The sequence below is a fragment of the Centruroides sculpturatus genome, unplaced genomic scaffold (assembly GCF_000671375.1).
Source record: "Centruroides sculpturatus isolate CEXI.00-Female unplaced genomic scaffold, Cexi_2.0 scaffold32, whole genome shotgun sequence".
Lineage (NCBI taxonomy): Eukaryota > Metazoa > Arthropoda > Arachnida > Scorpiones > Buthidae > Centruroides > Centruroides sculpturatus.
The window spans coordinates 917576-937629 of record NW_019384445.1 but is presented as its reverse complement, the minus strand read 5'-3'; the positions used below and the strand labels follow the sequence as shown (position 1 = coordinate 937629).

General features: G+C 29.8%; 2 protein-coding genes and 1 non-coding gene across 7 annotated transcripts in view; 1 reads left to right on the top strand and 2 right to left on the bottom strand.

The window, feature by feature from the left end:
* Window positions 1-4026: 4026 nt before the first annotated feature.
* Window positions 4027-4117, bottom strand: Trnay-gua. Its single transcript is given in 2 exon segments — window positions 4027-4062; window positions 4081-4117. It is a non-coding gene; the product is annotated as a tRNA-Tyr (tRNA).
* A 321-nt stretch (window positions 4118-4438) lies between these two features.
* The window catches only part of LOC111620356 (DNA ligase 4-like), a 47284-nt gene continuing 31668 nt past the window's right edge, over window positions 4439-20054 (bottom strand). For 2 of the 5 annotated variants that reach the window (XM_023362277.1, XM_023362280.1), the window contains exons 11-19: window positions 18946-19145; window positions 18739-18876; window positions 16698-16850; window positions 13702-13819; window positions 13501-13633; window positions 13285-13423; window positions 13119-13213; window positions 12889-13041; window positions 12583-12819 (exon numbers count right to left, since the gene is read on the bottom strand). In XM_023362277.1, the coding sequence (XP_023218045.1) occupies window positions 12678-12819; window positions 12889-13041; window positions 13119-13213; window positions 13285-13423; window positions 13501-13633; window positions 13702-13819; window positions 16698-16850; window positions 18739-18876; window positions 18946-19145 (1271 nt within the window). In that variant the 3' untranslated portion in view covers window positions 12583-12677. Of the gene's footprint in view, window positions 4660-4728; window positions 4853-12581; window positions 12820-12888; window positions 13042-13118; window positions 13214-13284; window positions 13439-13500; window positions 13634-13701; window positions 13820-16697; window positions 16851-18738; window positions 18877-18945; window positions 19146-20054 lie in introns of those variants that run through there. The other 3 variants (XM_023362278.1, XM_023362279.1, XM_023362281.1) reach the window with 3 other exon arrangements.
* LOC111620357 (methylmalonic aciduria and homocystinuria type C protein homolog) lies at window positions 9079-11044 on the top strand. Its single transcript, XM_023362282.1, has 4 exons — window positions 9079-9395; window positions 10213-10407; window positions 10485-10640; window positions 10721-11044. The coding sequence occupies exons 1-4, from the start codon at window positions 9318-9320 to the stop codon at window positions 11024-11026; spliced, it is 735 nt and encodes a 244-aa protein (XP_023218050.1). The 5' UTR covers window positions 9079-9317; the 3' UTR covers window positions 11027-11044.

Here is a 20054-nt window from a genome sequence, read left to right as displayed (position 1 = left end):
ATTATATCATGTTATAAGCAGTGCTGCCGTTTCTAGGGTAAGAATAAATTTATTATAAACGGAATTTATTAGTTTCATACGAACAACGTTTAATCAAAATGAATTTATGCAAATTTGTTCTATACTTATTCTAAATATGCTTTGGTCAAACATAGTATGTGGAGGCGAAATTTTTAATGTCGTGGTAGTGATACTGCTGAAGAGGGGACACGTTAGCCCGAAACATGTATGATATGTGTACAGAAAAAACTACTACAGGTGATAAAGAATTTTTGATTTTTCTGATTACGAACTCTTTGTATCGATAACCAATACACCAGTATAAAAACCTATTAATAAATTATGTCCACGTAGACAATTTGTAATAAAGCATAATTAAGGACTGTAAGGCAACTAAATTTATTTAAATCATATCTTATAAAAAAATAAATCTCACTAGAATAGTACCATATGTAAACTTACTGTTTTATCCTATTATATTTAGAATCTTCCAAAGATTTTCTTCTGTAAAAAAAGCAATATATCTATGAATGATAAGTACTTTTTTTAAAATAAAAATATTCATAAATAAAATCTTTTATATAAATTTTAAGTTAATTTAAATTAATCTTAAAACGAAAATACAAAAAAAAAAAACCTGAACACTGAAAAAATAAAACTACAATTTGGAATTAATGTAGGATAAAAATAATTTTCAAAAAATATATTTCATTATAAAATATTGACATTACAAATAACCAAACTACACGTATAATTATTATTCTGAAATTTTGCAATTCATATTTTACTAAATAATTCTTTAGCTTGGGCAAACTGAAAAAGAAAATAGTCACTGCTTAAAAATTTAGGCGATTTGAAAATTGGTAAAAAGAAAAATCAATATAAAGTTGAGACAGAATGAATGTCATATTTTTCTTTCTGTTTAACTTTGTACTCTTCACCTTAACGTTTTTTTTTACAATTCACTTTCAACAATAGCATCAACTAGAGTAGTGTTGTCCAACCGAAATTGTTTACTGGGCCATAACCAAAAATAAAAATACACTGTTGGCCGGACATACTTATTTACAACAAAACATATACAAATTATACTGTATTTTGTATGTATTTTAATGTGAAATTTGCTTTTCAATTTTTTCACTTAATTTTTTAATGTCAAGAGATATTTTTGATGTTGTACAATATAATTGTTTTTTTTTTATATATATATAATTTTTATCGGTCAATCTATTACGACTTTTAAATTTAACAATCTTCAATTCGGAGAAAAAAAATTCACAAAGGTAGGTGATTCCCATTGAAGCTGTAATGCTCATCTGTAATGTTCATCTGTAATGCTCATACGTCTGTAATGATACATCATTACATCATTACAGACGTATTTTGTATAAAACTGAACTTTGTTATTGGCCTCAAACATACGAGTATATTTCAATTCTGGAGATGAATGGATGTCTATCAAATCTATCTGCAAATTTGTTGGAGCTTGTTCCACAACAATGCCAAATGGACATAAAAAATATTAATGCAGTAATTCTCGATTTAACGGACTAATTCGGGCAAGATGTCCGTTAAAGCCAAAAGTCCATTATATAATAAAGTATATTCCGAATGCGCGTGTTAAAAAATTGACATATTAATTAATTTATCAATTTTTACTTACGTAAATTGGTTTGCGTAATTAAAATTAAGTATGTATGAAAAGTTTAATTTTCACAGAAAAGTGTTCGATGTGTATTATTGCTTAGGTGTTCACGTAGTTCTGAGACTGTATCAAACAACTATACAATCTAAATCGAAATAAATAAATAAACATATTTTAGAAAATACGCTTTAATTGTATTTAATTAAGAACGGATTTGAAAAAAAAAAGTTATTTAATAACTTTCGGGCGATTCTTGATTTGAAAAAATAACAGGAATTTTATAACTTTTTTCACAAGGGTACTTTAAGAAATTGTTTGTGCATTATTTTTTGATACATCAGCCTCCTTCACAACAGACTTAGTCCATCAGCCCACAAACTTCCAGATGCCCTCAAGGAAAAACTTTTTAACCAACTTTGCACTACCTCTATTGTCTCGGTATCGCCTGCAAACTTTTGACCTCTCAAATTTTCTTTCAAAGATCCAATAAATGAAAATGGTGCCCAATCCGGACTGTATTGCGGATGTTTCATCACCCCAAATTTCGGATCTCTTAGTCTATCCATTGTATGTAAGCCGTATGGTGTCGGGTGTTGTCACGCAGCAAAACTCCTTTTTGAGAGACGTCCCCGATGTTTCGATCGTGTTGTGGGCTTCAACTTGTTCACCAGTATGTAACTGTATTGAACATTAGTCACAGTTTGTCATTTTTACAGAAAATGCACCAATATAGGGCCATTGACATGCCACGCAAACTGATCTCCCATTCCAGTGTTCATCACAGATGTTTGTCTTCCGTTTTAAAATCTTTCCATTCATTCATGCACTCTCTCCTAACGCCATACTATCTCCATACTTAATCTTCGTTCTCCTATCGATTTCAGATTTTATCCCTCTGACCATAAAAAAACAAGTGACACTTCATTGCTCTACCAAGGTGCAATTTAACAGTGGAGCAGCCAAGTTGTATGATTGCTCCATTGCACCAACATTTAAACATATGATTGCTCCACTGCAACATTGCTCCACTGCATACAACATGATTGCTCCACTGCAACATTTAATGCTTATACAAAGTAGACTATGTGTCCTTTGCATTAGATTTGTTATGCGTTATTAATATAGGATTTAACCACTATTGTAATCGTTATCCCTATGTGTACTTGTACCTGTAAATTTCTAGGAAAATTCAGAGTAAAAACTGTTAAGCGTCATATAAAAGGACACCAAGTGGAAACAGAACGAAAGAAATAAAAGGTTTATTTCTTTCGTTCTGTTTTCACTTGATGTCCTTTTACATGATGTTTAACTTCCACTGCATATCGTACAATATTTCCCATCCTCTCCAAATATTTTACAAAAAAAAAATTCCAAAAGAAAGGAATTCACCATCAGAAAAAATTGTATTATCTACCTGCTATGTTGCGCGATGCTCTTACATAGAAAATGTAAAAACTGCAAATTCTCATTGAGGAAAACTCCTTCGTTGGTTGAACTTACTTTGATCACGGTTATTAATTAAGACACATTTATCTATTATAAGATATATCCAACGACCTAGTTTAATTTGCTCAAGCTATTTACTGTATTAAATTTAAAAATTTAAAGTAAAAATAGAATTTGAGAACTTCATATTACATTTTACATATTACAGAAAATTTGTTACACAACGACTAACATGTATGTTAGTCGTTGCGTAACAAATTTTCTGTTTCATTTTCAGTTTCTCCGAGCCTTGATTGAAAAAAAAATTCAAGATAATATACTAAAATATGAAATGATGTTACTTGCATCAGATTTTTGTAAGAGTGTGGTTAGTGAAGATAAAAGGCAGAATTGTGTCGTTTCAAAAGCTTGTGGCGACTGAATCCTTACTAAAGAGAATGTTACCGTAATTTATATTCAACTAAATACATATAAAGTTTAAAATAAGCTTCTAAACAAAGGATGCAATCTCGCATTAGCAATAATGTGTTAAATTTCATAACTGTTATAATTAAATCAAACATAGTATAAACACAGTATTTGTGTTATTATGTCCCTTGTCAGGTAGGCTATACATAACAGCCGGGAAAGTAATACAGTTTTTACAAGCAATATCATCAGAAAATGTGTGAGAACAGCATACACGTCAAAAATTTAAATCCTGAAAGAGCAACATTCATAAATACCTAAAAGTTAGCTTTTGTAAACTATCATCTCGGTAGCTACATCGTAAAAAATCTGTGTATTTTTTGTCAAATTTTAAATGTAATTTTCTAATTTTATAAAAATTAGACGAGATTTTTAATAGTTTATAACTTTAAGGAGCTAAAATTATATTCACAAGAAGTAGTTCAAAACATATTTTAATTTTTTCCAAGAAAAAGTAAAAATGTAACTCCGTCGAGGCGGATTTGAACCACCGACCTATGGATATCAGCAGCTAACTACCTCTACAGTCCACCGCTCTACCAGCTGAGCTATCGACGGAACAATTACAATGTTTTCTTATAAACTAAATAAAGCATTAACTAGGTCACATGTTACTACCACAATAAAAATTTGTTTATCTGTTCACAATCAGAATTTAAATCAAGCCGTATAAATTATGTCAACGAACAAACTTGTCTTAAACTTGACACTATTTTCCTTAATTTATTTGTCTTTCGTTATGTCGGGATGCTAAATGCAGAATCAGTTTAGATCAGTGATTCTCAAACTTTTTCGATCCACCGCCCCCTTTGTTCCATAAAGTTATACCCAACGCCCCNATCTAAAAATTTTGAAAATTTACTTATACAGTATTTATTTAAAATTCATTTTATTGAATAACATTTATGAGATAATTTATAATCACCGTGTAATTATTTTTAAAAATATTAAACAATAATTATAAATTTGGCTGATAATGTCTCTCATTTAACAACCTTTTATTTTTAATGCATTCTCTCACCCAATCTTCGGTAACAAGGTGAAACATTTTCTGTCTTGTACGATTCATCTGTCTCAGCATTTTGTATCTTGAAGAATCACTAATAACCAATACACAATTTAAAGAGAGAATTTTCTATATAATTTAAATTCAGTGATAAACATCTTACCCTGAGTAAGTAATTACGTGAGTGGTATTCTCATCAACTTTACTAATGATTGTTGCTCCATAGAGTCTTAACTGTAATTCTGTTATGCCTAAGCTGTGACTTTTTATTTTTGTATTTTCTTCTCCTAAAATCGCTTATATATTTCTTGGTTTTTCTCTTCATTTTCATTTGTATCGTGAGTAAAATTAAGAAGTAAAATTTTACGATTCGTTTATCTGAGGCATGAGAAATATGATTGGTCCTTAATAGCACGCAAAACGGACTTTAAAAAATCCAGCAATGAACTGCATAACTTTCCCGGCAATTGCTAGATTAATTAATAATATAAAAGCCCACAGGCACAAGCCCATAGTGCCCACAGGACGAAATAACGAAAAACGTAATCCATTTATTTTCATATAGAACTATTACAGTATTTAATGTCTACGCAAAATATTTTCGAGAATTTGAAGTTTATTATAAACCAGTTGAAAGTTCCAATGCAGGCATCGGGGCATACTAACAGTGCCGGCCCGAAGCAAGTTTTAGGATGGAGCGAGATCCTATTATGGCGCCCCCCTTGGTTGCCCCTAATTTATACCCTTTAATTTTCTTTACCACTGAGGCGCCCGATAGGACTTAGCGCCTGGAGCGGCTGCTCCGTCCGTCCTATGGTAGGGCTGGCTCAGAATACTAAATAGTTAGCATACATAGCAATGATAAATAATTAATTACAAATGGTTTACCTAAAGTGTAGAGACGTTCGGCAGAACACTATTGAAAGTGAACTGTCCATAACTATCATTGTCATGTACTGTACTAAAACCAACATCCCTACATCCAATTCTCATGAAATAACTTTCGAAATACCAATAAGATACTACATATTTCAGTTAAGATTGCAAAGAAATATCGTAATATCCCGTCTCCAGTTCAAAACATAGTTATGCTTTCTGGTTTCATTATTATCATTGTCATGTACTACGACCTACATCACTATATCCAATTCTTTTTAATTAACACAGTAAGCAGCATACATGCCGAATACCATCAAAAAAGAGTCGAGCACGGACTCTGGTAATTCCTAGGTTTGCCGCTTTGCTTTGCTAGCGCTCGATACGCTGACAGAGACTGGCCATTTTTTCAGTTTTATATAGTAGATAGGAATTTAGTATTATTTTTATCCATTACAAATAAAAATAATAATACACTGAATTATACTATAACAATATAATATATATATACAGTTGATCCCCCTATAAGGCGGTAGATACGTTCCACTTTATAAGAATTTCACGTTGTAGGAATCCTTAAATATATGAGCCAATCACAGCCCGGCAAGTGTGCAGTTTACGGACTACGGCTGTTTAAAAGGTTTTCTTCCATAAAATTAATCGATTCTAGACTAATTTGACTGGAACATTTCCAAAACACGTATAATTTTTTGGGAATAATCCGTATAAACTATGCTATAAACAAAAAATNTAGAAATTCATTTAGTGCACCATAAATGTTGGAAAAGGTGACAGTTGATGAGAAGAAGAAATTAAAGTAAAATGACATTCCGTCTTTGGTTTTATTTACAAAACAAATTAATCACAGAAAATCACCAATTGATGTAAAAATAATAAAACTGCAGAAGCTAAATCTTCAACATACACTACCATTAAACCGAAGCTTTTATTTAATTTTCGTGATGTGTTTAAAGAACTCACAAAAAATGATACAGTTATTACACCAGAAAGTGTCTGTAAACACTGACTATTTAACATGTACAGTACATAATAAATATTGAAAATGTTGATAAAAAATTGGACTGAATGCGAGCTACCAACCATGCTCCGGATTAGACCGAAGGATCCCTTTAAAAGCGAAGGGACAAAGATCCCCGGGCAATTTTTCAGTCTCTTGACTGAGTTGGAAGAGAGTTAGAGGTTCCTTAGACGGTATTGTGTACATAATTACGTCTAGATTCAAACAGCAGCCGTCCGATCGTTGACACCAGCATCCAAAGCTGACAGATTCTATGAACGTTCGTGTCGAAGTGGCTCATCTCCAAGTAAAAGAAACTGTGCTCAAAGAAAGACCGTAAGGTGACTTTTGGACGAACCCTTTCCTTTCTCCCTTTTTAGTTAGAACATGTTCTAACTAAAAAGGAAGAAGGAGAAAGGAAAAATCTTTCAATCAGGAACGAATCGAACGGTCAACCCTTGTGTACATCACTACTAATACTGTATTTGGCAACACTAGCGTGATGCGAATCAGTTATCTATGGTCGTGAGTCTGGCAAATTTATAGTACAAATATTTTCTGTATTTTGGTTTAATAAAGCATTACAATAGATACCTAATTATTATTTTTATCTACTTATTACATATTTTATTTTAGAATTTATTATTAATTTAAATAATAGCTAAGGGCGCCTCTAGTGTCCGTTTTTGGCATACCTTGACAGAAATCAAGGTCCTAGATTATAATCTAAAGAGACTGCCCAGGTTTTCAGTTTTGTATATAGATTATTATCGTTGCGAGAGAAGAGAGGCTATCGCATTTCGAGAATGCGCAGGGGTACAAAACGGTTTCTCGCGGTGGCCGGCAGGGGTGCTACTATACCCCTAAAGCCTAAGTGTTACAACAGGTAGAAAAAGCTTCTTAGTGCCTCGTATATTTTTTTCTTACGAGTAACGCTCGCATATGTTTATTTTGATTTATACGAGAGAAAATGTGCAACGGGATTACGTACTAAATACATTTGCAATCCACTAGTTTATGGAGAACACAAGTGAAAGGAAATATTACTTCATTGAGAAAGTTACTTTATGAAACAATATTGTACCTGTTATCTGATGCTCCCGTTTTTTATACCTAATCTCTGTAAAGTGAAATGTCTTGTCTACAAGAACTATATTAATTATGTAGTATATAGTCCTTGCGCCTGGAGCGGCAATTATGTAGTACAGTATATAGTCCTTGGTTGCTAGGAGTGTCTTCTGAATCACGTGACGGAACGCAATCGGTTTAAATATACCATGGTTGGAAAGTGAATAGGGGCGTGGTACTTTGTCGTCTTTTGTTTTATTATTGCCGAATTAAAAATATATAAGTGAAACAGAAGGCACGGAGTTAATTTATTAGAAACAAATGGATGATATCACTTATATTGACTTATCCTTGACATTCTTTCTTCGTTAATAAGTTCAGGATATAAATTTTAAAGACGATTCCTTCATTCGTTCCCACATAAAGCAGCTTATTTAAATCGTTTTGTTAAAGAAGCGATTTCTCATACTCGGAATAACTTAAGAGGATATGAATAAGCGGGATATATCCTCCTTTCGCCTGGTTTATTTGTTCTGTATAATATTTATTTATTTACACTTTTTAAATATTATTTTAAGAATCACATGATATATTATCATAATATTATGATATGATTAAATTGAAAAAGCAGAAGGAATAGCGCTAATTAGTTTTAAATGACAAATGCTTTCTTATAAATGATTGATTGATAAAATCATATTTTGTATTTAAAATTATATTTTGTATTAATATTGTTGACATAAAGATAGAAAAGAGGAGTATTTTAAACATGTTTTTGTGTATTGATTTGCATATGATCCTATTGTCTAATCTTTCAAAAAACAAACTTTGTAAATTTCTTTAACTGTATTTATCATACTTTTGTTTTATATTTATATTTTTTATAATTTCATAAAAATTTTCAAGTGTCTTACATTTGATTTTAAATAGAAAAAAAATCTTATTACACGATGTAATACTTGGTTTCAGTTACATGTCATATCACATAAAAGCTTATGATTTGTAGAAAAATAAGAGTAACTATGAATTTCTTCAGTAGTGAAATAATCTAAAAAAATTTATCTTAATTAAAAATCAATAATGTAAGAAATCATATCTCAGGATTTAGAATTCATGAAAACTAATAAACAATAATTTTATAAATATTTATGGAAAGAGATATTTGCACAAATAATTTTTATTAATAGACTTTTACTAAATTCTCATACCATGCAAGTGCATAAAAGATAAACATGTAGACTATATCATATATATATATATTCATTAGATGCAGTTTGGGTTAATAAATATAATATGATTAAAAAGTTTACACAAAGTTTTAAAGCTAATAAAACAACTGAGTAGTTTCTACACTTGCAAAACATTTATAAACAAAATATATAATCGTTATTTTAAATTTCAATGGCTTTGACAGCATTTTAGCCATGGAATACTGCCTTAGCTGGTATGCGTCCGTCTCTCTGAAAAGGGTGTGTTAAGACGCTACCTAGCGACAAAATTTAGCAACACTAAACGACCCTCTTTTCAAAGCGAAAAGTTCAGAATGCGATAGTCTTTTTTATCTCGTAAGCACCGATTATTTATAAAGTAAAATAAAACGTCTTATCTTCGGTTAACGAAGCGACCTCTGCCGCCGAAAATTCGAACTTCGGTGAATTACAGCATGGTTGATTGCACGTTGCGTTATTCACTCTAATATTGTGATATCAGTTAGTACAATGTAGTAAGTTGTACGATTCTACACACAACTTATCGCTCATCGTATCTTTAGAGAGCTGATTAAGAGAAGCATGGACACTCTACAACTTATAAAATCTACTTTAGAGAATTCGTTAGGTCAATACGGATTCGAATTTCATCCGTTTAAGGTAAATTGTTTAAGTTGTAAATATAACTTTACGACCGCTTTCGTCATTGTTTAGCATTAAAGCGGTACTTCGCACTAACCCAGTTGATGATTATCTTAATAATAATCGGCGTAACGTGCATAAAACAATTTGCGCTCTTTAATAAATCAAAATGATGTGACAATTTCAAAAATTAAACTTAAAATGTTCAATTGATGCATCTGAAATAATGTATTTAACGTACTGTATCTTTGCCAAGTTATTAGATCCAAATCAATTGATGATTTGTTAGCTTTTGATAATTCAATAAAGATGCAATTGTTGGTAGGTTTATTTAAAATATTTATGTTTATTATGTCTTAAGAAGTAAAATTTTTATATGCAAAAAATTAAAATTGAAAATTAGTATTTTGTATGATCACCCTTAACAGCCTTAGTGCTTCTATATGACAAGGAACACTGCACATTTTTTTTAATTTTCATTTTATGGTTATGGGTTATGGTTCCCATACATTAACGAGAATGTCTATCTGTTCCCATTTTGTAGTAAAAAGTTGATTTTTTTACATTTACAGTAGTGCCATATAAAATATTTATTAGAAGTGTTTGTGATATAATAGAGAATAAGAATAACATGAAAAAATACTTGTTTTGTAAATAATATTATGAAAAACAGAGAAGAAAATAGTACAAAAACTATGATTTTAGTCAATGGGTCTAATAATTTGGCAAGATACTTTATACTCGTAGACAGTTTTTTCCGTATAGTAATTAATAAATACACATAACAGTAAAAGTTAAACATTATTACATAAATAAATTACTATTATTTTTACAGATTGGCTGGTATAATGATATGATCAAACCAATTTTTCAATTGAATTATTCTTATGACACCATAGCATTTTTGATAGTGAGCACTCCTCAAATGTTTGACAGAGCGTTCAAGCCTTTTGTCCGGTGCCGGCGACTCTCGGGATCATTGAACCCCATCGACGAATGCACGGTTTATTATTTGGATCGGATAAAACAGGTACAATACATCTCTCTTACTGGTGTATAAAGTGGATGTGTTCCCGATTTCTAACATAAGTTTTGGATTGTCATCAGGTGTTTCCTGATACGGAAATTGACATTAAATATGATTTTGAATTGCACATGGGAAGAAGACCGAAAGTTTTAATGCAGACTGCAGCTCACGTTTCCGGGGCAGCCTATTATTATCGGAGGGACGATCTCCAAGAAGACCCTTGGGGTTCGAATAAGGTGGGTATGTCGATGTAGATTTCAGAAAAATTTTGTTTTACGAGATAATAAAGCAAAAGTAATTTTTGAAATGTTTACAGAAAATATTTGGTGTTTGCATTCATCCTAAATATGGTGGTTGGTTTGCCTTAAGAGGTGTGGCAATTTTTGAAAAATTTACCTGCCCCCTTTTGACAAAGACTGAACCCAATGACGTCATTCCTGAAGATAAGAAAAGAGAGCTGTTGGAAAAATTCAATTATCACTGGGAAGATTGGAGCTATCGTGATATTATTCCAGTTGCAGAAAAATATTCTGAAGAACAAAAGAAATATTTTGCTACCAAACCTGGCCAAAGGCATAAAATTATAGATGAAATAAGAAATGTAGATAGTTTGTATATTTAAAACTGTAAAATATTTATTATTATTTAATACGATAATATTAAAAATAATAAATTATTTGCTTATTGTTTTTAGAATGTTGATAACATAAAAGTTAAAAAAAGAATAGAAGTATGTGGCCGGCATTGTTTACATTTAATAAATACATAAAAATATAAATATGACTTTTACAAAGATAAAACCTTGCTTTTGTCATTCTTTCATTACCTTTGTAAAAATCTTATGTATATTTTTACTAGCTGATCCAGCCATGTGTTGCTGTGGCTCAAAATGTATTTGTTATAAATGTATCCCCAAGGGGGGAATTTCGAAAAATCCCTTCTTAATGTACATTCTCTTGACATACCCTATTAAAATGCAATCAAGAATGCAAAAAACCGCATCTAAAATAATATAATTGAAGTCGAGTTCTTTATGGTCAGCCTTAATTTTGTCCCTCCCCCCACAGAGGGAATTCCAACATCTATATAATATAAAAACACGTACATATTTGAATGCAACTTTGTGTCAAAATTTCAAAGCAATCGGTTAAGAACTTTCAGAGATTTAAGATTTTGAACAAACAAACATTTTCATTTTTATTTATACAGATGTATTTATTAAATGTAAATAGCACTGGCCATGCACTTCTATTATTTTTTTACTTAAAATGTGATATTATAACAGTGGCAAGAACACCAGAGGACACTTTACCTGATTTTTACATTTTTTTTGCGGAGGCAATAGCCTCAAAAGGAAGGTCATCTTCAAAGCTTTATGAATTGTTTAAGGACTGCTGATGGCATGGACAGTGAAAAGAATGACAAAAGCAAGGTTTTACCTTTGTAAAAGTTGCATTTATTAAACATAAAGTTGTTTAAGTACCGTTCATTTTGAGGTTTGTTAGAATTAAAATAATTACTGTTAAATTATGTTCAAAAATAATGGTTACAATAAGATAAATGTAGAAATATATTTCTTCATTTATGCAAAATCACAAAGTTATTATTTTAAAATATTAATTAATCAGGAGGAAAATCTCAAACTTTTTAGATGATTTATCACAGATATGTTAGGCTTAATCCTTGCTACATAAATTGCAGAATCATGGATCTAGCCAAACCCACAAACAAAGGCTTTCTTAATGTTTAGAAGGTGGAGAGTTTATGTAATAAATAATATTATTTAGTTCCTTCAAATTATATTCTCTCAACTATATTTATGAATTATCTCTATCTAAAACATAAACAAATATAAATTATATTTTATCATCTGCTTTATTTAAATATATTCTGATGATAAATGTCTGTGAAGGACAAAATTCTAATTATAAAAACTAAATCATATATTGAAAAGGAAAAATTAGTTAATAAGGTGTTAAAATTTTTCCTCTTCTGAAAATATTTAATCATTACTTTGTAATTTATTACTTTTTAATTGTTTTAAAATAACAGGAAATTTTTTCATAAATTTGATCTATTTATATTAAGATAAAAGTACTGTTAAACATATACAAAACTCAATCATGATTAAACTTTTTAATTTTTAGTAATAATATCTAAAAATTTTGAAAATTTACTTATACAGTATTTATTTAAAATTCATTTTATTGAATAACATTTATGAGATAATTTATAATCACCGTGTAATTATTTTTAAAAATATTAAACAATAATTATAAATTTGGCTGATAATGTCTCTCATTTAACAACCTTTTATTTTTAATGCATTCTCTCACCCAATCTTCGGTAACAAGGTGAAACATTTTCTGTCTTGTACGATTCATCTGTCTCAGCATTTTGTATCTTGAAGAATCACTAATAACCAATACACAATTTAAAGAGAGAATTTTCTATATAATTTAAATTCAGTGATAAACATCTTACCCTGAGTAAGTAATTACGTGAGTGGTATTCTCATCAACTTTACTAATGATTGTTGCTCCATAGAGTCTTAACTGTAATTCTGTTATGCCTAAGCTGTGACTTTTTATTTTTGTATTTTCTTCTCCTAAAATCGCTTTATCATCTATATAGATCCTGAAAAGATAATGATTTATTGAAAATTAATCATATTTTAATAATTAAAAAAACAATTATACATTATATAAATTCACCTGAAAATTCTAAATAATCCATGCAGAGATTCATTTGGAAAATATTTCAATTCTTTTTCAGCAATCTCTTCATTACTACATTGCTCTTTACATTCCTAATAAAGTAAAGATTAAATTACAAACTAAAATTTGTATACAGTAAATAGAAAAACAAATTTTGAAAAACCTCTTCTGATATTTGCTGGAATATTTCTTTTAGTTCAAATTCTGTTATATTATTTGTGTAACTATCACCATATTTATCAAAATCTTCAGAAAATCTCTCTGATGTAGAATAAGATGATGACAGTAAATCATATGGTTTCCTTCAAGACAAACAGCTAAATTATAATTTTATTATTATTATTATTATTAATTAATGTTAAGAAATGTTTTGATATACCAAGGAATGAAAGAATTTTGATCAATGCATTTTAGAAGCCAAGTCACTTTAACTACATTATACTGTTTTTTTGCAATGATGTTCTTAGCTTTTAATGTAACTTTGTCAACAATTACACAGAATGTATTCATTCCTATATATAAAAAGAAACTTGTCATTTTTTAAAAATTTCATCTAAATGCTTTTTAATGAAACATTTACCTGGATTTTGAGTAATATTTCCTCCATATTCAGCAATTAACTTTTCTAAAGTGTGTTTAGAGTGAGAAGGTGGGCCATTGATTACACAGAATTCTTTCTCTTCAAACATGTGTGATTTCTACTTTGAGAATTAATGTAATATTAGAATTTAGTTAATATCCTTATTCATAAATTTGAGAAATTTATTAATGTGAAATAAATGCAATCATATATTAAATATAAAGATAATAATAACAACTTTATAATAAATGAAGATTCTTCAATATTATGTAAAATGTTTTTGAAAGTAAAAATCAAAACCCATGTTTACCATCTCTTAAAGTTAGTCTATAATTTCAAAATGCAAAAAACTTTTCACTTTGTAAACCTCATTAATGATGATAAACTAAAATTTATCTATAATTAAAATATAAATTTTCGTCTACAAGTACATATCTTCTAATATCAGGACTTATTATACTGTTTACAGATAATGCTACAGAGTTTCACAGAAAACAATTTTTTATTTTATTTAATATACCTGGACACATACATAATATTGCATTTTGGACACTTTCATCCCTCCTCAGCAGGTATTTTTGTAGTATATTCTATATAAATTAAAACAATAAAATAAATTTTAAGAATTACATTTAACATTTACCAACAAACTTATTTATTTATATACATTAATAAAATTCTTACAATTTTCAGACTTTTTTCTTTCGTTTTTAACTCTACTGGAGATTCAATTTTAACCAACAACAACAACAATACTGAAAGAATAAATGAAGACATCCGAGCAATCAAGAGAAATTATGCAAATTCAGTAGTAGTGGAGCACTGTAATACCACATGCTGTGAAATAGTATTAAATTCAGTAAAAATAAGGAAAAAAGAAAAGAATAATTACAAAAGACAACTTTACAAACATATTAATATAATTAGACAAAATAACTTAAGCCTGTATTAAACAAATTATTATATTAATGTTTTACATTATATCTGTTTTTTTACATTTATTTACTATTTTTACAACTTACATCTCTTCCTGTTCAATTTGACTAACTCCACGTTTCCACTTCTTTCGATTGTTCTTTTTATCCTTCAGACACACCCCTTCCTCTATGATTCTTTTTGCTATGATTGGTACATTTCTCTACTGGTATTACTATTTATTCTGTTATTTTGTCTAATTATATTAATATGTTCGTAAAGTTGTCTTTTGTAATTATTCTTTTCTTTTTTCCTTATTTTTACTGAATTTAATATTATTTCACAGCATGTGGTATTACAGTGCTCCACTACTACTGAATTTGCATAATTTCTTGATTGCTCAGATGTCTTCATTTATTCTTTCAGTATTGTTGTTGTTGTTGTTGGTTAAAATTGAATGTCCAGTAGAGTTAAAAACGAAAGAAAAAAGTCTGAAAATTGTAAGAATTTTATTAGTGTATATAAATAAATAAGTTTGTTGGTAAATGTTAAATGTAATTTTAAAATTTATTTTATTGTTTTAATTTACATAGAATATACTACAAAAATACCTGCTGAGGAGGGATGAAAGTGTCCGAAATGCAATATTATGTATGTGTCCAGGTATATTAAATAAAATAAAAAATTGTTTTCTGTGTAACTCTGTAGCATTAACTGTAAAGCCAGTATAATAAGTCCTGATATTAGAAGATACTAAAATATAAATTTTCGTCTACAAGTACGTAGGTCAAGGACATTGAGGCATTTTAATTAATTAATTTATCTATGCAAAGAATATACTCATAAATGCAAAGAATTATTTGTCACTAAAAGTTATAAATAAAAATTATAACTGTATTTTATTNTATTTACTATTTTTACAACTTACATCTCTTCCTGTTCAATTTGACTAACTCCACGTTTCCACTTCTTTCGATTGTTCTTTTTATCCTTCAGACACACCCCTTCCTCTATGATTCTTTTTGCTATGATTGGTACATTTCTCTACTGGTATTACTATTTATTCTGTTATTTTGTCTAATTATATTAATATGTTCGTAAAGTTGTCTTTTGTAATTATTCTTTTCTTTTTTCCTTATTTTTACTGAATTTAATATTATTTCACAGCATGTGGTATTACAGTGCTCCACTACTACTGAATTTGCATAATTTCTTGATTGCTCAGATGTCTTCATTTATTCTTTCAGTATTGTTGTTGTTGTTGTTGGTTAAAATTGAATGTCCAGTAGAGTTAAAAACGAAAGAAAAAAGTCTGAAAATTGTAAGAATTTTATTAGTGTATATAAATAAATAAGTTTGTTGGTAAATGTTAAATGTAATTTTAAAATTTATTTTATTGTTTTAATTTACATAGAATATACTACAAAAATACCTGCTGAGGAGGGATGAAAGTGTCCGAAATGCAATATTATGTATGTGTCCAGGTATATTAAATAAAATAAAAAATTGTTTTCTGTGTAACTCTGTAGCATTAACTGTAAAGCCAGTATAATAAGTCCTGATATTAGAAGATGCTAAAATATAAATTTTCGTCTACAAGTACGTAGGTCAAGGACATTGAGGCATTTTAATTAATTAATTTATCTATGCAAAGAATATACTCATAAATGCAAAGAATTATTTGTCACTAAAAGTTATAAATAAAAATTATAACTGTATTTTATTGTGGATTTTTTAAATAACGAATTAAATATAAAAAATTCTTCAGCATTCAGATTAAATAAAAATTTTTCTCCGCTGACATTTAGAATATTCAAAACAGTGAATTGAAGACAAATTTATCTTTTTACACACATTAAATGTAATGAAAAAATTTCTATGGAAATTAATATATTTAGAAATGGATTTTAAACTCTGTCATATTGTATTCATTTCTAAAAAATGAATTTAAATAATTAGAAAAATTTACACTGTAATTTAGCACCTAAATTAAATCTGTAAATTTAAATTATTTTTGAATTATTATTTTGAAAATTATTTATGATGTGAATAACATGTAAAAGAATTTTAAAGTTACAAACCACTTTAATATCAGAAATATCAGCTGGTTGGAAATGAGGAGCAACAGTAGGTTTTACAGATGTCAAAATAACTTTTCTCTTCTTTGGTGATATTTCATAATTCTGATCTGTAGTAATTGTACAATATCTACCTGCCAGTTTACCACCACCTTCCTGAAACACATTAAATCAGTTAAAAGTGAACTGATCAGTATCTGTATCTAAAATATTTCATAATATGCACAATTATGATTTAGAAAAAAAAAATACCATAAGTTAGCAATTTAAAGAAGCAATAAACATTTAAAAAATTTTATATAGATATAAAAATCATTTGCCAAAAAATGATCCTTATCAAAATAAAAAAAAAATATATACGAGAGTCATTCTAAAAGAAAAGAACATTTTGATCTGACGAGTCGTGCAGTTCTCCCACTACCCCCACTGCTGCGTCATGGACCTTCCCATTTTTTTCACACCAGTCTGACCCTAACAGAGAGCCGCAATGATTGTTTACTGTTTATAGTGTGACAAAATTAAAGATCCCACCAAGTGTGAAGTTCATAGTGCAATATGGTTTTTGAATGCAAAAAAGTCCACCCTATCGAAATTTACAGACAGATAACTGAGGTTTATGGTAATGTGAGTAATGAAGCTCCGTCAGCATCCCTATGATTAATACAGTTTGTGTGCAATTGCACCTTGTGAATTTCTAGTTTTTTCAGATGTTTTACGGCCTGCCTAGATCTTGTAGCTTTAATGATAAGACGCCCGATCCCAAAAGACCTTGATATTCTGCTGCTTGGCAAAGGCAGCAAGCACCGTAGAGTCTATGTTTTTATTTACCGAGTGCTTATGTTCAGCAATTCTTTTCTTTAAGTTTCTCATGGTTGCTCCTATGTATACCAGATTAGAATTAAATCTATGGTCTTTTAACGGTATTGAGTATACCCCTGCCATCGTGTTGCATTCGTAACTGCCTTTATCATTCCTTAAGAGCCTGTATACAGTGGGATTATGCTTGTAAACTATCTGTATGTTCTGGAAAAACTAGAAATGCACAAGGCGCAGTTGCACACAAACTGTATTAATCATAGGGATGCTGACGGATTGTCATCGGCATGGAAATCCTTCTATGATGAGTTGACGTAGTTTATGTAAGCGGGAAGAATAATTAAGATAATTTTTACTGAATGTATATATTTTATTTTATTTCTTTATTTCGATTTAATTAACTTGTATAATTTTTGCAATTATTTAAACTTGGTAAATGTTAACATATATTTATGTAACCGCTTTTTGAATTTTGTTTTACGTAATTTTGAATTCTTCGTTCGATTCAAAATGATAACTGAGGATGATCGCTTAAACGCTCGAAAGCATTTTTGAGATATTAAAAAACGATTTGCTGGATTGTTTAAAGGTTTTGATTTTTATTTATAGTGTAGTTCCAGTAAGAAAGTATTTTATTTATTCAAATAGCAATGATTATTGTCCAGAGGCATTGTGCTTCTTCAGGATAATGCACGTCTGCATGCTGCTGCATTGATGAAGAACTTGCTTCATCAGTTTAAGTGGGAATTTTTTTAACATCCTCCTTATAGCCTGGATCCAAGTGATTACCATCTTTTTCCAAAATTGAAGGATTTTTTATCCAGGAATCACTATGGAAGTGACAATGAACTGAAAGAGGCCATTAATGACTGGTTCAAGAACTTGATGGTAATTGAGTGTGTAGAAGGCATAGAAAAGCTGGCAATATGCTATGACAAATGTTTAAATTTATATGGCGACTATGTAGAAAAATAGCTAAGGTATCATTTGTATTGTAAAATAAGTTTTGTTTCATCATCTTAAATAAAAATATCTAGAGAAACAAACATTCTTTACTTTTAGAATGTAAACATCCTTCGTAAATATTTTTAAAATAAAAACTCATATTTTATGATTCTAGACAAAGATATTTAAATACATGCATGGAATGTTATTTCTTTGGCAAGAATCTCTGAGATGTTTTTCTTTATAGTTAGAGGATCATAACTTATTACAAAAATATAAAAACCTTTCTCAAATTTTCCAATTCTGAAAGTGTAAGACATTGATTCCATGATTTATCATATCTTATTTTTTCAACTCTAGGAAACCTGAGAGAACATCCAGTTTTGAATTGATCACTTTGTGTAATCTCTGCAGCTTTTACCTACAACAGAAAAGCTCACATTAAAATTTAACAAGATGAAACATTTGAAAATATTTTTGTTTTAATTACTTGAAGAACTGCAGAATTTTCTGGCTTGATCCAAACATCTGGTTTCTCTTTATGACCAGGTGCTAAAATAATATTACTTGGAGGATTTTTCTTGTCATATATATTCCAATTAGTATTAAGTTTAGTTAATAGATCACACAATTCTTTATATGAATAACCTGATCCAACTTTTGTAAAAGAATAAAAAACAGGATTTTCATCTGTAAAAGTTAAAATATGTTTTATTTTTAACACTTATTTACAGTTTTAAAACTTGATAAAAATAAATTAATTAATTTACAAGAGGTTTTAAAAAAACTATGAAATATTTAAGTTAATTTTTTATAATAATTAAATAAACACAACATTTATGAAAACATTGCTGTTTTATAAAATGATAGAATTAGATTTATGCAATATATAAGGACCTTGAATAAGTTCTCGCTGTTTTTTTGTGAAAATTAACACTTTATTTTAAAAAAGTTGTAATAAACACGTCACTGAAAGTATTGTCCATCGCTAGCCACTACTTTCTCCCATCGTTCTGGCAGCATTTGAATTCCACGTCGGAAAAACGACACGTCTTTTGAGGCTATCCAAGAATCAACCCATTTTTTGGCATCTTCATAAGAATGGAAGTGCTGCTCAGCCAGGCCATGTGCCATCGATCGGAACAAGTGATAATCCGAAGGGGCGATGTCTGGTGAATACGGCGGGTGGGGTAGGACTTCCCATTTAAGCGTTTCCAAGTACGTTTTCACCGGTTGTGCAACATGTGGCCGAGCATTGTCATGTTGCAAAATCACTTTGTCGTGTCTCTGCTCATATAGCGGCCGTTTTTCCTTCAATGCTTGGCTCAAACGCATCAATTGTAGTCGATAGCGATCTCCCGTGATAGTTTCGTTTGGTTTGAGCAGCTCGTAATAAACTACACCTAGCTGATCCCACCAAATGCAGAGCAGAAGCTTCGAACCATGGATATTCGGCCTTGCTGACGATGTTGATGCATGACCGGGCTTACCCCACGATTTTCTACGCTTAGGGTTATCGTAGTGTATCCATTTTTCGTCACCTGTCACGATACGATGCAGAAAACCTTTCCTTTTCTGCCGTTGAAGCAGCTGTTCACA

Coding starts and splice junctions, on each gene's coding strand:
- LOC111620357 (XM_023362282.1), top strand. CDS start 9,318: ATGGACACTCTACAACTTATAAAATCTACTTTAGAGAATTCGTTAGGT. Junction 10,408..10,484: donor ATTTGGATCGGATAAAACAG/GTACAATACATC, acceptor GATTGTCATCAG/GTGTTTCCTGATACGGAAAT. Junction 10,641..10,720: donor ACCCTTGGGGTTCGAATAAG/GTGGGTATGTCG, acceptor AAATGTTTACAG/AAAATATTTGGTGTTTGCAT.